This window comes from Astatotilapia calliptera, chromosome 3, assembly GCF_964374335.1.
Source record: "Astatotilapia calliptera chromosome 3, fAstCal68.1, whole genome shotgun sequence".
In the NCBI taxonomy this organism is placed as follows: Eukaryota; Metazoa; Chordata; class Actinopteri; order Cichliformes; family Cichlidae; genus Astatotilapia; species Astatotilapia calliptera.
The window spans coordinates 40,875,433-40,890,727 of NC_137424.1; the positions used below are offsets into that span (position 1 = coordinate 40,875,433).

The following is a 15,295-nucleotide window of genomic DNA, read 5'->3' on the forward strand; positions in this document are numbered from 1 at the left end:
TCTGCAAGGAGACATTGCTGCAAGAAAGGTGTCATTTAGTTCCATTATGTTCAAGAGAAGACAGCTGATGGCTCCAAAACTTGGCATCTCACACCGATCTATGGATGGCAACTAGCACCACAGGGCAAAGGAACAAAAATGTTTTGGGGTTGTTTGGGTTTTTTTTCACGATATGGTCTTTTTAAAAAGTTGAAAAAATGCAGATGACTCAGTCTAAAGTTCAGTTTTAGGTCATTTTTAATCTGGAACTTTTCAAACGAAATATTTACTTCAAAGGTTTTCTATTTTTTTTTCTCTCCTGCTACAAACAGACCGACTGAGACATTTATTTGCCGTTAGCTCTGATCAGCATTTTAAGAATTAGGTGTTTAACACAGAAGTGGCACTACCTCTTGCAGCGGAGGAGGACAAAAGGATTTATTCAAGTCTTTTTGCGGAGCCCAGTCTGAGTTCAGGATATATGTCTGTACAAACTAAGAGTCAAAACAGGCTTTTAAATGCTAAGGCAGAGAATTATACTGAGGCAGGAGAGGAAAGAGAAGAAAGAGACGGTTATACTTTGAAGATTATACAGTAAAAGTTAGCAGCGTTCTGCACCAGCTGTTAGGACGCCGTGTGTAGTCTAAGAGGCTGGAAAAGTAGCTGTTCACCCCGGTGTTTGGAGGGTTGAGGGCAGACAGAGGACTCGGTCTTTGACAGCGCTGCTCAAACTTTCCACCAACACTGTTACCTCACACCACTGTCCAAACGTACTGGTAGCAGGACACAGCGCTTAACACATTTATCAGAGCGCCACCATAACTGAGACAATTATTTACTTGAATTCTCGAACGCGAAAAATTAGTCTTACTGGTTTAATGTTGTGCTTAATTAATTACTGACAAGAATTCCAGTGTGCCGGCTCAAATTTGATATAAAATGCATATTTGCCTAATGAATAATAATAATACAGTGGAACGCCGACTTACGAATACCCCGTTTCACGAAAAATTCAAGTTACGAAGGCACTGAGCGGCAATATTTTTGCCTGTGTTACGGCAAAATGCCCGTGTAACAAAATCTGCTGGTTCTGATTGGCTGAGCCTACAATGCCCACAATGCCTTCCGAATCATGTGACAACCCCTTGGCTTCAGTACTTGCGCTTCGCTGTTCCACTTAGACGACGTATTGTTGTTCTAGCTAGCAATTAACCTATAGCCTATCGTTCAGCATCGCCTCAGTCAAAACGGGCGATGGGTGCTTCGACTTACGAAAGACCCTCGGGAACGAATTAATTTCGTAAGTCGGGGTTCCACTGTAATATGATTTTTTGTTTTAAAGAAGTTTTTGACAGGCTTGTAAAATATTTCTGTTTTATTGGTTTTATGACAGGTTGTTTACTAAATGTAAGCTCTGTATAGAGAATTTATAAATGGCAATCCCCGGGCCACAGACCAGTACCAGTCCGTGAGTCTCGAGAGTTGAGGCGTGAAATTTATGGTTTTCACGGTTTTTATTGTTAACTCGGTTTCCCTGGGTCTTTTCTCGAATTGTAGCTGTGCGTCTTATTTTAAAGAAATATTTACACGTTACCATAGCGACCAGAGAGCATTAAGGGGCAGAGAGGAGGATGTTACTCTCAATGTTGTTGGAGGACACTGTTAATAAAGTTACACAGTTACACAGTGAAATGACGTTTATTATTATATTTTTGTCTTGGTCGTATCATTTTAATTTGCTGTATTTATCCGCGACACCTTAAAGGCCTGTGAAAATATTGTCTGACATTAAACCGGTCCATGGTGCAGAAAAGGTTGGGAACCGCTGCCGTATAGCACCCATCTATAAGAAGTTATATCATATAAGAGTTGAAAATGTGCCATGTCACTATTGATTCTTTAAGTGTAATTCAATATTGCACTTTGACCCAATCCTGTGATACACAAAGGCTGTATCGTCCCATGTTGGTGACTGGCCATCATTGTCCTGAGCTGTACGTTTGCTCTGAGCTGATTCACGGCTGTTTTATGAAGCAGTCATGCTCGTAGGATTCTGATTATCGTGACTCGCCTGTGTCAGTCTGCTGTGGAGTCAGCACGTCATTGTGCTCTCTATTTATAAATATCTGTTTTACTACACCTTCTCTCACCCTTCAACATTGCTCAACTGATGGAAACTTGGCCGATGGTTAAGATTTAAAAAAGAAATCTCTGTAGCTGTTTTTTTTCCCCCTCTCTCTCTAATGAAAACAGGAAGTTGTTGTGTCCACTCAACATTTTTGCAGCAACAGCCGTTTCAGTCTAAATAAAGAGAGGAGGAATTGAATGCTATAGCGTGCACCGCTCTGATGGCTGATCAGACAAAGGAAAACACTGCCCTCTACTGATCAAACAAAGGAAAAGTCACTACCATGTTTGCAACCAGTGGGAAGTACTTGAACATGTACAGTGTGGAAAAACTTTACTCATTTTTATTGGTATTGTTGGTCAGATATCATTTAAAAGTAAAGTTCTTCATTATTTGAAGTTAATTTTACTTTATATTTTCCACCTGGTTTTCCACGCCCAGTAGTGGGTCCCACTCCACAGTTTAAGAACCACTCAGCTATACTATTAAGACAAGTAAAGAAGAGAAGAAGATGTTTGAGAGTTTGAAAGCTAAAGAGTTGCTGAAATGTTTACTGCAGTTTGCTTCGGCAGTGTCACATACCTTACCTCACATTTAGGCACATAACTGCATGTTTTTAACCTCAAGATTATGTTCTAGGAATATTTCAGAAAGTCTTTCAGGGAAAGTTGCCTTTGAAGTTGAAATCTTCACAATGATCTTCAGGGAATGTTTTGTAAAGGGTTACAAAAAAAATAATTTCCTCAAAATTATCCTTTTTCATCCAAAAGTTTACTTTGTAAAAGACATAAAGGAACATTATCCGTTTCTAAAGTGATGACATAGTGACCCCTTTTTCCAGGTTAGTTTCACTTGGTTTCCAGAGTGGGTGTCATTATTTAGTTAGCAAAAATTAAGCTAAAATTCAGGAGCAGTACACAGTTCACTACTTCCACGAGTTTAGAGGTTAGCCAACTGCTGCTAGTCAAATACACATGATTAATTTACCATCAGCAAGTGTGAGCGCCTCTATAAAAGCAGAGGTATGGATAGTTTGCTGCTCTGGAGCACATCAGGTGTGTTTAACTATTTGTTAGCACAGTAGCAAGGAGGAAGGATGACGATTTTAAAGAAGCAACTGTTCCTGTCCATCCGTCTGAGAAGGGTTATGAGGGCATTTCCAAACAATTTGATATCCATCAAAGATTATTAACAAATGGAAAACATTCAGCTGTCAGTCATTCAGTCTGAGGTCAGACCCTCAGAGAAACAAAAACCCAGAAGCTGTATCTGTGACTCTACAGGCCTCAGTTGGCATGTTAAATGTTAAAGTTCATGACAACACAATTACAATTAGTTACAATAGAAAAACAGAACAGGTTGCCAGGGGAAACCCTCTTCTTTCTAAAAAGCACATGACAACAATGTTTAACTTTGTAAAGTTGCATCTTAAAAAACCACAAGACCTAGCTAGCGCTATGTTTGGAGGAAACCAAATCGACCATATCACCACAAACACCTCATACCAGCTGTGAAGCACGGTGGAGCAGGGGTGATGATTTGGGCTTGTTTTGCAGCCACAGGACCCGGACACCTGGCAGCCACTGAGTCGACCAAGAACTCCTCTGAATACCAAATTATTCTAATGCGAGGCCGTCTGTCTGACAGCTAAAGCTTGGCTCAAACTGGTCATGCACTATGATCGCACAGTAGCAAATCTACAACACAATGACTGAAAAAGAAAAGGAAGGACTGAAATTAAGAGAGCTGTGCATGAACCAACAATATGCCAACATTTTATTTTCTTTCTTCTGACCACTACTCATGTTAGGGCCTTCTTCTGGCAAAAACAAGTAGATAATGTTTTTGCACTAAAATTAACATCCGTTCACCGAGGCTTCCTTCATGACACGAGGAGGAAGTTTGAGGCAGACGTTTGTGAACGCTGATGTGAAATCTTAACATGAAACTCCTACGTCCACCTACATGAGTCATCTGTGTTTGTTTGTGTGTGTGCAGCTCATTTGTCACAAACTCTGCACAGATTTCTTTATCTGTGTACACAGCGGTGTGTTAGTGAAGTCAGTGAATGCATCGAGGCCTGGCCTTGGGGAAATGTGTCTCTGGGAGCAAATTATGTAAATCTACGCCTGAGCTACTTTGTCTGCAAGCAGAGGTCGGGCGCTGTTGATCGTGCGCACTGTGAGAATTTTTCAAACTTTACCTCCGAAGGCTGCATTCTCGACGGTTATGTGGAAGTTTGAAACTTTTCCGAGTAACACTCTGAAGCAACTTTGCTCCAGACAAAAGTTTTCACGGTCTGGCAGATTCCTCCCACCCAGCCGAGGTCTTCTGTGTACAGTTGTTATGTGTTCAGTGATTGCATGTGATGTGCCGTTTCGCTGTGTTAAAGAGTTAATCTGCTCGAGCCATCTTTCAATAAGCGCTCTGCTTTTGAAGTCACTGGAGCGTACTCCTCACTAATTCCCAACACAACTTTTATCTCCCTCCGTCTCTCTCCCTTTTTTTCCCCCGTCTTTATAAGCATATAACTTTCTCTCTCTCTCTCCCTCTTTAGCAAACTCTGATGCCCTAAATGCCATGATTCATGAAAACAGCATTGATTCGGATGGGTAAGTGTGATCTCACGCTGTGAAGAACAAGTCCATCTGTTATTAAAAAGGCTTTCTGTCTTTGTTGGGCTCATCTTAAATTAATTGGGCAAAGACTCTGTGTACTAACTGGTTTGACCACCAGGTGGCACCATAAGCCTCCTTGAGACTCTGTGTCTGAGTGTGTCTGAACTGAGAGCATGCAGAGCAGGACAAGAAGAGTCAAGGCAATGAGGCCACAGTTTCCTCCTGATCCTATCCACATTGGCAGGGTCCGATTGGGGACACGTAGCTGGAGACCATTCCCAAAAAGCCACTGTGCGCCACTTCACTGTATTGTGGGATTATTAAAACATAGTAACTGGAGCTGCTGACATATTTCCTCATAAGATTCTTGGCTGTAAAATCAAGTAATTAAACAGAGTGAAAATATAAGAAATGCTGGAGGCTTAAGAACAGCAGAAGCTTTGGATGGTTAGTCAGTCGAGCCACTTATCACTTGTTAGAAGAATAATGTTCACTATAGACTTTGAACTTCTGGTCAAATATCGAACTATAGACATTTATAGATCAAATCCACAGTTAATTGTTGGTTAACAAAAACTTGGCCTTAGCAGATGGCTGTCTCGCTCTTAGCCTGGGTCTGCTGGAAGTTTCTTCCTCTTAAAGGTAAGTTCTTCTTCCCCACTGTCACCAAGTGCTTGGCCAAAAGGGATTGTTGGGATTTTCTCTCTGGTATCGAAGGGACTTGACTAAGCAATACAAAGCATCTTGATGTGTTTATTGATGTGAATTGACTTTATATAAATAAAATGGTATTGAACTAAATTAAATTAACTGACAAAATAAGTGAGAGTAACTTTTGAAGTTAGTGAACCTTCGAAGGTATTTAATATATATAGTGTCTAATCTGTTAAACTGAGTTATTAGCATATTGGCTGTATAACTTTTGTAATTTATACAGTTAAAAAAAAAAGTGTAATATGTAGCATTATTAAAACAGTTTTATGACAACTAAACTGATCATCATAAATGTCTTTTCTATAAAAAGTAGTTTGAAAATAGAATAGAATAAATATTAGATTTTGTTGCACATGTACAATGATAGTAAAGGGCCATTCTAATCTGAAATGTGATGTTACCTTTGTTTGTGGTTCCCCTTGTGTGTAAATCAGGCTGCCAAGCAAACTCCAATCTGATTTAAACTTTTGTTTGGTATTAGCTTTAGCTTGATGTCGCAAACAAAGAAATCTAGTTCCCGTTTTAAAAACCTTTAAGTTGTTTTAGGGTCAGTTGAAAATACAAAGAAACTTATATAACATAATGCTAACTAGCTTAAGTTAGCTTAAGTTGGCTAGCTAAAGTCCTTTGAGTCTTGCCACTTAGCAGTGCTATGAAATACCTGAAGTTCCTTATTTGGTGGTCATTTTGGACTATTTGAATTAACTTTACTTTTGAAGGTCACCACAGCATAAAAGCTATATCTAAAGAATCGGCAGTCAAAACTTGTTTAGCCATTTGATCTGAGCTGCCTCAAATAACATTCAAAATGTTTTTCCTAAGATGTTTTGACCAGTAAATGTGGAAAGAATACTGTTGTGTATTCATCACTCACTTTTACAATGTAGATGGTGGTAAAAGATATATTTCTGCTACATACTTTTTTTTATTTTATCATAAGATTATCATTATTCATTGAATAGCAGGTCTCCATGTTAAACGTGTGTTGCGGCTAACAAAACACGAAGCTGTTGGTCTGCTAGAAATCACACTATATACAGTATGTGACAAGAATTATTACATTAAATCACTTCTAATAGCTGCTCTTGAGATTAAATGACATGTCTAGCATACCATGTGAAAACTGGGCAGCTATGAGCTAAAGCAGCTTTAGCTTGCTGCCTGTGGCCAGGATCACCCAGTAGTATAAAACCCGATGGCCTGAATGCATATGGAGTGTCTCCCACCACCCGTAAAAGAGCTATGACATGGTGGAGCGTGGAGGTGACGTAAAGACATTACTGGGGGTTCATAAGAGCTTATTGTGTAGCTTTAAGTGCAATAAAAGCTGCTGATAGCAGGGAAACAAGCCACGGCTAGAGCACCAGTAGCTCTCCTGCTGATAGCGTTGCAACTGGACTCCCCCAACCAGCAAACACAGGATGATGGGCTTTGGCCTAATACTCCTCTATAATCTAGCAGACGTATTTTGGTGAGGTCGCATGCAAGCCTGTAACTTAATGTCTTTACTCCTTGGAGCAATCATACCTCAAACAGAGAAAATCGGTGCAGGGGAAACACCGCTCACCGTCCCACCTCCGTCCATACAGAGCCATGAGCAGAGGAGTGCACATTAACAAGTGTAGTGGTGCTTTGCCTCTAATACAGGGGGAGAAGGAGTTGGGCAGATAGATGGATTAGAGGAGGAGATGCTTGTGACAGTAGGAGTCTAAGTAAATCGAGTTAGTGGAGTATGTTTCCCCCCTCTCTGTATCTCTCTCTCTCCTGCTGTCATCTTTCTCTCTCCGCTTCATATTGTGCTGGGCGGAAAGGAGATAAGAGAGGAAAGGTGTTTTCTTTTGTTGGGAGAAAACAGTGTGGATAAATGGTAGCCGTGTTGCATCTGCCAAGGATTAGGTACTGAGGTATTCTGCTGTGTCACACCGAGTGTCCTGTAACAAACATATAAATACATAAAAGGGGAAAAAAACTAGAAAACTGTGAATTCACACACAATCCCCAGCGTCACTTTCATGTGTCTCACTTCTTCAGTTCTCTCTCCAAATGTTTTCCTTCACATATTTCCACCCCTAGTTTGCCTTTCACTTTTTCATTTTGTTCAGATGGCTCTCTGTGGTAGTTTCTCCTGCTGTTATGTCCCACATCTGTCTTTCTCTCTCTCGCGCTCTCAGCCAGGATGGGCAGCCTGCCAGTGGATCACTTAGAGATGGCAGAATAGGAGGGGAAGAAAGGATATCGGTGGGGGTAATTTATTGGATACTTGGGGAAGGAGAGAGGGAGGAAGCAGGAGAGAGGGATGGAGAAAAGGCTTCAAGGAGGAGAGTGACTGACTGTAGTGTCGCCAGAGCTCACTATCTGCCTCTCCAGCTTCAGTGCTTAACTTCCGTTCTCCTGCCATCAGTCCTCCACCACCTCTCTACCGTCCTTTAGTCCCTCTCATCATCTTTCCACAGCAGTTCCTGTTCTCGTCACTTTATCTCCAACATCACGTCTTTTGTTCTTCCGGTGGACCAAAATCACATTTTGTACCCTATTATTGGCCAATGACTCAATCTGCAGTGGCTGCATATGTTTATGAGCTGCCACATTTCTTGGAATAATTTTTAAAAGGCATTAAAGGCTTTCAATGTCCCAATAACCAGATTTGTTGAGGCTTAAAAGTACATAGTGCTCATTAAATTAAATTAAATTTTATTTATATAGTGCAGTATCAACATCAACAATAACAACTCTCGTCTAAAGACCCTTTTTTATCCATCTATTCTCTTCCGCTGTCCTTATCAGTGTCCTGGGGAGGGGCTGAAGCCTATCCCAGCTATCATAGCTACCAGAGCCATGAGCGCAGGTATCAGCACAAAGCAAAGACGACGATTGATTCTACTATAGAAACATGAAGAGGTAGAAGCTGAGGCTTTAAGCTTCATCACTGCCTTTGTTACCTGTTGAAGTTCAGGCTCTGGCTGCTGGGCTGGGGTCTGCATGTGCTCGGCTTTACCATCACTCTGGGTTCTTGGCTAGCTTAGTGTTAGCGTGCTGTCTGTGCAGAGGCTTGCAAAGAGCTGAAGCAGTGGAATGCAGCTGTTCCTGTCCTGGACACACACGAACTGAAATCAGCTGATTGTAGCAAGTACACATGTTTTTTTTCTTTTCTATTTGCCAGGCACGGATAATCTTTGTAATACAGGTCACAACGTAATTTTAACTGTAGCATGATTACTGAATTTAGTAAGATAACGCATTACAATACTGCATTACTCAAATATGTAACTTTGTTCCAGCACTGGTAAAGACTCCACAGTATTAGAAAAAAACCCTCAACAAAGATGGCCTCCTTTGAGCAGCACTTGGTGACAGTTGAAAGGAAAAACTACTTTTAAAAGCTCTAGCAGAACCAGGCTCAGGGAGGAGCAGCTATCTGAGGCGACGGGCTGGGTGTGAGGGGAGGGAGGACAAAAGTCACACTGTGGAAGAGAGCCAGAGATTAATAATAACTAATGATTAAATGCAAAGTGGTGTGTGAACACACGGGGAGTGAATGAAGAAGAAACTCTCAGAGGAGGAAGCTGGAGACAAACATCATGTGACGCGACACCCTTCGCGTCTGCGTTGCTTCTATTTGTGGGCTTATCTAATTGTTTACTTATGGTGTGTCTGAAACTTCACCTGCAGCCGCAGTAAACTGCTTCCATTTTTACTTTAAAGATAATCACTGAGGGTGATTGTTCTCAAAGAGCTTGTCAGTAATTGTTTTGAAGTATGAAATATTGATGTGTCATTTCTGCAGCGGCGGGCTGCGATAAGGGAAGCACTGCAGAATCCAGCGAGCTTAAATGCTCTGGGTAAAATGGGCCGAAGTCTTTAGCTCGTGTTGGGGTTTGTTCCTCTTACCTCACATTTTGGATGTTTACAGTTGTTGACCTATAAAAGATTTCTTAGTTCATTTCACAATAATATTGTGTAATTAATTCATGAAGGCTTTTAAAAAGTGGCAATCTGAAGAAAGAGCTGCGAGGATCACACATTTCTCCTCCTTTATCTTCAAGTCCTCCGCTCACCCCCACCTCCCCCGGCACTCCCACTCCTCCAATGACACCTGTATCGCCGGGGGCGCCCCCGGGAGCAGCCAAGCACACCTGTAACCACCTGCACACCATCGGGGGCCTGGGAGGCAACAAGAACATCTGCACCCGCTGCAACCAGAAGAAATGGCCGCTAATGAGGAAGCCGTCAGCCCGCAAAGCAGAGCTGCGGCACAGTAACTGTGTGGAGGTCACAGTCCTGGCTGTAGGCAGGTGGGCGTGTGTGTGTGTGTGTGTGTGTGTGTGTGTGTGTGTGTGTGGGTGTGTTTGAATCATAACTGAAGGACAAGCCTGGGTGTATTACTGCCTTTTGATGATTTTCCTGCCTTTAAAATGTTCTCAGAATCGCATCACGAGGTGGTTTAATTAGCAGAAGTAAATGAAAAATGACACACTGTTTGCCCCAGAGGGACACTAGGCTTGAGTGCACACAGACACACACACGGCGCTAACAATCAAACATTAACTCTCGAAAATATTCACACTTCATTTAAAAGGCACAAGCATCTCATGCACTTTGATACCACACTGGGAGGTCAGAAACTTGTGGTCAGACTGCTCCACGTGCCACTGTTAACAGCACAGGTCCTCACAAAACCGAGACACGAACATTAATAAGCAGACTTCTAATATCTTATTCAGGATATCACCAGGACTGTCATGTTGACTAGTGAGTGTTCACTCAACTCTAAAGCATTAATCGATGACAGGAGCTATTCTTACAATTTAATAGACATCAAGCTGCTTGCAGAAAGCATGTGTATTTGGTCCCCTTGTAGAAAATCAGTATAAAACATGACCTAGCTTCAGGTTGGAAAAGCCAATCCCGAAGTACCTGCATTCTCTCTTAAAGCCACCAGATGGCGATAGCTGTGGTTCCAAAAAGAGTTCTGGTCCTGTAGAAGTGTGTAAGAAAATTAGTTTCTGATATCACATGCTTATCGGCTGATGAGTTGTGGCTGACAAGTCATTTTTAAGCGAGCGACCCGCCCCTCTCCATCACATTTGTTTTTTGCAAATAAAATGGTGTTAGCAAAAATGCTTTCTTAAACCAGCGGACAATGTTGCAACAAATGTGAGGGTACCATAGACAGATAAAACGGTGTAATCACAGTGATGTCACTGGTTAGTGTCTTATTTAAAAAAAAAAAAAAAAAGTAAAAGTATCAAGCATTTTCGCTGTTGCCTGCTTGTTGTTTAGAAACTGGACATGGCAAGGAGCTGCTCTGACTGAGCTGTGAGAAACCATAGACACTGCATGTTCATTGGCGAACAACTTTTGATTGAAAAATTGTTCGTCAATGAACATAATCCTATTTTCTGGCTCTGGTATTGACCTGAAACTGGCAACTGAGCGCATAATGTAATCAGAAAGAGAGCCGAGGGCTGTTGAGGCGGACAAGTCGCCCCCTACTGGTCACGAGGGCAAAGCATGCAGCTTTAAGGCACTTCTCCACCGGGTTCACCTATGTCCATCTTTTACAATGTCTGTGCAGGGAATTTGGACACCCTCATCATCAACCCAATGATCCTGCAGTGTGCAGGAATTTTTCTGGTTCTTCTTGTGTTTGTGTTCAATGTCCAGACTTTTAGTTTCAGTAATTATAAGAAGAATTCACCACAGTGAGAATTAAATCCTGGCAGTGTACTCCCATCATAAATCTAGTGCCGCTGTGTCCTAGATCCAGTTTAAAGTAAAGAGACCATTTCTCAATCCACCAGTGAGGCCGGGAAAGTGTGCAGCCTCTTCGCCGTCACGCAGCCTTCCTCAATGTCCCGCTGAGAGCTGATTGGGATGCGAAGAGGTTTCTTTTCATTTGCGCACTTAGATGAATGGCGCCGTATGCACAGGGGTCAGCATGACCTGGATACAAATATTCATTTGCTGATTTAATTAAAGCTTTAGAGTGGGCGGATGAGAGAGATGTCATGTTTAGGTGAGTAAGAAACCAAGAAAGAGAGAGTGTGTGTGTGTGTGTGTGTGTGTGTGTGTGTGGCTCTAAGAATGGCTTATGACCTGAGTTTCTGTCCTAGATCACTCAATAACAGACCATTTTCTGTTTTTAACTTGGTCATTTTTCCATGTAAATATAATATTTATGAAGTGCCACCTAAATTCTCTTTTATTTTTAGGTAAAAATATGATTCTTCATACACTCTACTGTATATATGTAGTCATTGTCATGTCAGCTGCTTAAGAACAGGGGTTTGAGCCAGCCCTGCGACCTGGACCAGCTCTCTCATTTGGATCGCAGGCTGCACAAACATTCAAACCCTTCTATCGTTCTCAGGTTCCGCGTGACAAAGTGTGAAAAACCAGCCAGGGAGCGGCGAACTCTGCTGATATTAGACTCTAATGGGAGCGTCCCCGCATCGCCCACAGCGGTGGAGCCGAACAGTCGACCAACATCCAAGTCCCCTCAGGTGTGTGTGTGTGTGATGAAAATGTTACCTGTTTCTGCTTTTGTCTTGCCTGCAGAAGAGCTCCGTTTCTTATGTATCCATAAATATTTATGCGTGCACATATCTCACATTCCTCTTTATAATATGCACTATATTACTCAACCATCCACATCATTGCATTTAGTTGTTTCAGTCACTTCAATAACCAAAGGTTTATAAAATCACTGCTATGGTGTGGGGCTGATTTTCAGCAGTTGGTCTCAACCCTTTAATGTTTCAGCATAGCGAGATATCTTGGACAATTTCACGCTCCCAACTTTGTGGGAACGGTTTGGGGATGACCCTTTCCTGTTCCAACATCACTGCACACCAGTGCACCAAAGAAAGGTTCATAAAGACATAAGAGAATTTGGTGTGGAAGACCTTGACTGGCCTGCACAGAGTCCTGACCTCATCCTGATCCAACACCTTTGGGGTGAATTAGAGTAGAGACAGTGAGACAGGCCTTCTTATCCAACATCAGTGTCTGACCTCACAAATGTGCTTCTGGAAGAACAGTAAAAAATTCCCATAAACACTCCTAACCCTTGTGGGAAAGCTTTAGAAAATGCCTGAAGGTACTGAACTACACGCGACCTGTCATTTCGGCTCTAAACTTTGTGCTTTTAGGTAACAAGTCAGTAAAATGCCTGCAACACTTACAGTAGAAGTCTGCAAACACTCAGGTCCAGATGGAGACTTCTAGTGAATAAATATAAACACATGGCACTAGAGAAATATTACTTCTAGTATTTTCAATAAGAATAAATGAGATGGAGTAAAAGCTGCATTCATGGACAGTAGTTTTTAGTTTCTGTTCACTGATGCTGTTTATTGCAGTGGCTGTAAGAAAAAACGAATAAACGAGTCTTTAAAAAATTCATCATGCAGAGCTGGAGAAAAAAAGAAGACCAGCCTCCGGCCTGCTGTCTTCTGTTTACATCACAGGAAGTCTGGTTTATGAAATGCTGTGCTCCAGGTGATCGTGAGCAGCATCCACTCGTCTCTTTTCGATGTCTAATTTAGTGTTTACAGGAACAGGAAGCTGCGTCGTCCTGTTGCTGCCGTTAAACAACAGAAATTTCCTCGCAGATAACGTGTTTTCATATTCTTCAAACAAAAACAAACAGTGAACAACAAAAAAAGGTGCTTTCAGGCGCTTTGCAGCAAACTGCAAAGGTCTTTAGAGAAATCGGGTGGGTGGTGCTCCTGCTGTGAAATTAGCCATCAAGGTGAATCCTTGATCATCACATTTAATGTTCATTCACACATGTGAGCATTTCTTCTTGATGGATGCTAGCCGTAAACAGCTAATCGTCACACGACTCTGTTTTACATGGCTGTGTTTTTGTTTTTTTGCTCGTTTGCAAAACCAGTGAGAGTGAAAGATACCGCCGAGTGACATATGACATGGGTGGTAAATACTTTACAGAGTTACCTAGGCAACCAGAGACTGGAATGTCTGCTAGTGACCGAGGATCGGCTTCAAAGCGATGTGCCTAAACATGAACAGCAACCTGACGAGTTGTTCTCTACTCCAGTAGCATTGAGGTTGGCAGCAGACCATGAGAACTGGACGGGTAACAAAACAAATTTCCCACGTGTGGGACTAATAAAGGTTATCTTATCTTATCTTAACCAGCTCTGACGGGGGGCAGTTGGCTCAAGTTGCTGTTTAAAAAAGAAAGCTACGTATATGTTCTGTATATTTACAGCCATATACAGACAATGCACTCTCTGAGAAATGTTGCCAGAGACACAAAAGTGCAGAAATATCAATATCAGCTGCAGAGGCAACGCCAGAGATGAAAAGGAGAGAGGTTTTCTCCTTCTGCATTAGTGGATCGGTGAACTCGCCACACACTGAGTGCACAGTCCTCAACACTTTTTTGTTTTGAAGTCTTTGAGTACGATCATTCTTTAAAACTGGCTGCACATGCTGATGAACGAGACATGAGGGCTACTTCACAAAGCACTAAACTAGAAGGTGTCAAACATAAGGGCCCGGGGCCAGGATTGGCCCAGGAAAGACTCCATTCTGTCCCAGCGGACAGCTTTGGAAATGTGAAAGAGGGTATAAATTTGTAACATTTAACTGTATTTTCATAAATTCTACAGTTTTTCCTGCTGATAAAGGTCTTTGTGTTTGTTTCATTTTCTGTCAGCTTTCATGTTGACTTTTACCTTTCTTGGATGGATTTTATAATTTTTTATTATTTTATTTGTTCAATGTGTAAATTAGTCTGTGTATTTTTCTCTCTACCAGGAGCAGACAGACAGCGTGGACCAGGGGAAACGATAGAAAACCAGGTAAAGTGTGTTTGCATCGGCTGCACGCGTGTCTTAATTTTTCAGAGCTGTTTACATATTCTTTTATATTTCTTACAGCTATTAAAAAAGGAGAAGAGGAGCAACATCTGGACACTTTTTAAACCCAAATAAGAACTTTCAACATCAGTGCAGGAGGGACAGATGGATCCGGGAATCGTCCCCCTGTCCTGTCGCTCCACAGGGAGTGATGCGCTGCTGCTGCTGATGGTGGTGGTGATTTTACAAGTAGAGATGGCTCAGGTGTGTCTACTTGAAATGGTAGCTGGACAGCAGTGCCTCGCCCAGGAGTGTCAAAAAGTAAATGGAAAAAAAAAGCCGGGCAACTGCTTGATGTAACGATGGAGGCTCGACCAGCGCTGTCCCTCCCAAAAACTACAGCCGTACTCCTCAAAAAGCAACTGGTCCGTGATGCTTGTGCATTACAGTTTCACAAGGAGGTTTTAAACACGTATTACTTGGTTTATTTGTAGAACTAAATCCCAGGAACAGGTCTGTGAACCAGTTCAGGTCATCATTAACCAAACAGGAAGGAGTATATCGTGGCCAGACGCTAAACGGGAACATTAGCAGGCGTGACCAAAGCAAGGTTCTCACATCCTGTAATCATATGAACAGGATGACAAACTGTCCTCACAGTGCATGTCAACCTGATCGTCCCTTTTAATAAGAACTCCGGGTCAAAGAGCAAATCGGTTCAAATATTCAGACACGAGCCGCTCGCTGGATGTTTTCTGTTAGTCTGTTATTTCTGTTCTTTTTTTGTCCTGTGCAGCATCCTGCTAATACATTCAACTTGGAAGATATTAGCATACATTTGGAGTCTAGCCTGGTAATCACTCCTTTTAGCTCCGTTTTTGGTCTCCACCACCGTGACAGAGAATTAAAATGAAAAGGCAAAACCTAAAAGACAAACTGAAAGCAGCTGATACACATACTGCACTGGTCCCACTCTAGATTTGTTTTTTTGTGCTATAGTGTATCCTTAATAACAAAAATACAGTTTA

The 15,295-nt window shown here is 41.9% G+C and overlaps 1 protein-coding gene across 1 annotated transcript in view; it reads left to right on the forward strand.

The window, feature by feature from the left end:
- Positions 1 to 15,295, forward strand: part of rell1 (RELT like 1) — a 30,877-nt gene extending 15,582 nt beyond the window's left edge. Inside the window, exons 4-8 of the mRNA XM_026162136.2 lie at positions 4,665 to 4,719; positions 9,483 to 9,731; positions 11,810 to 11,942; positions 14,227 to 14,270; positions 14,349 to 15,295. Coding sequence (XP_026017921.1) covers positions 4,665 to 4,719; positions 9,483 to 9,731; positions 11,810 to 11,942; positions 14,227 to 14,262 — 473 coding nt within the window. The 3' untranslated portion in view covers positions 14,263 to 14,270; positions 14,349 to 15,295. The remainder of the gene's footprint in view (positions 1 to 4,664; positions 4,720 to 9,482; positions 9,732 to 11,809; positions 11,943 to 14,226; positions 14,271 to 14,348) is intronic.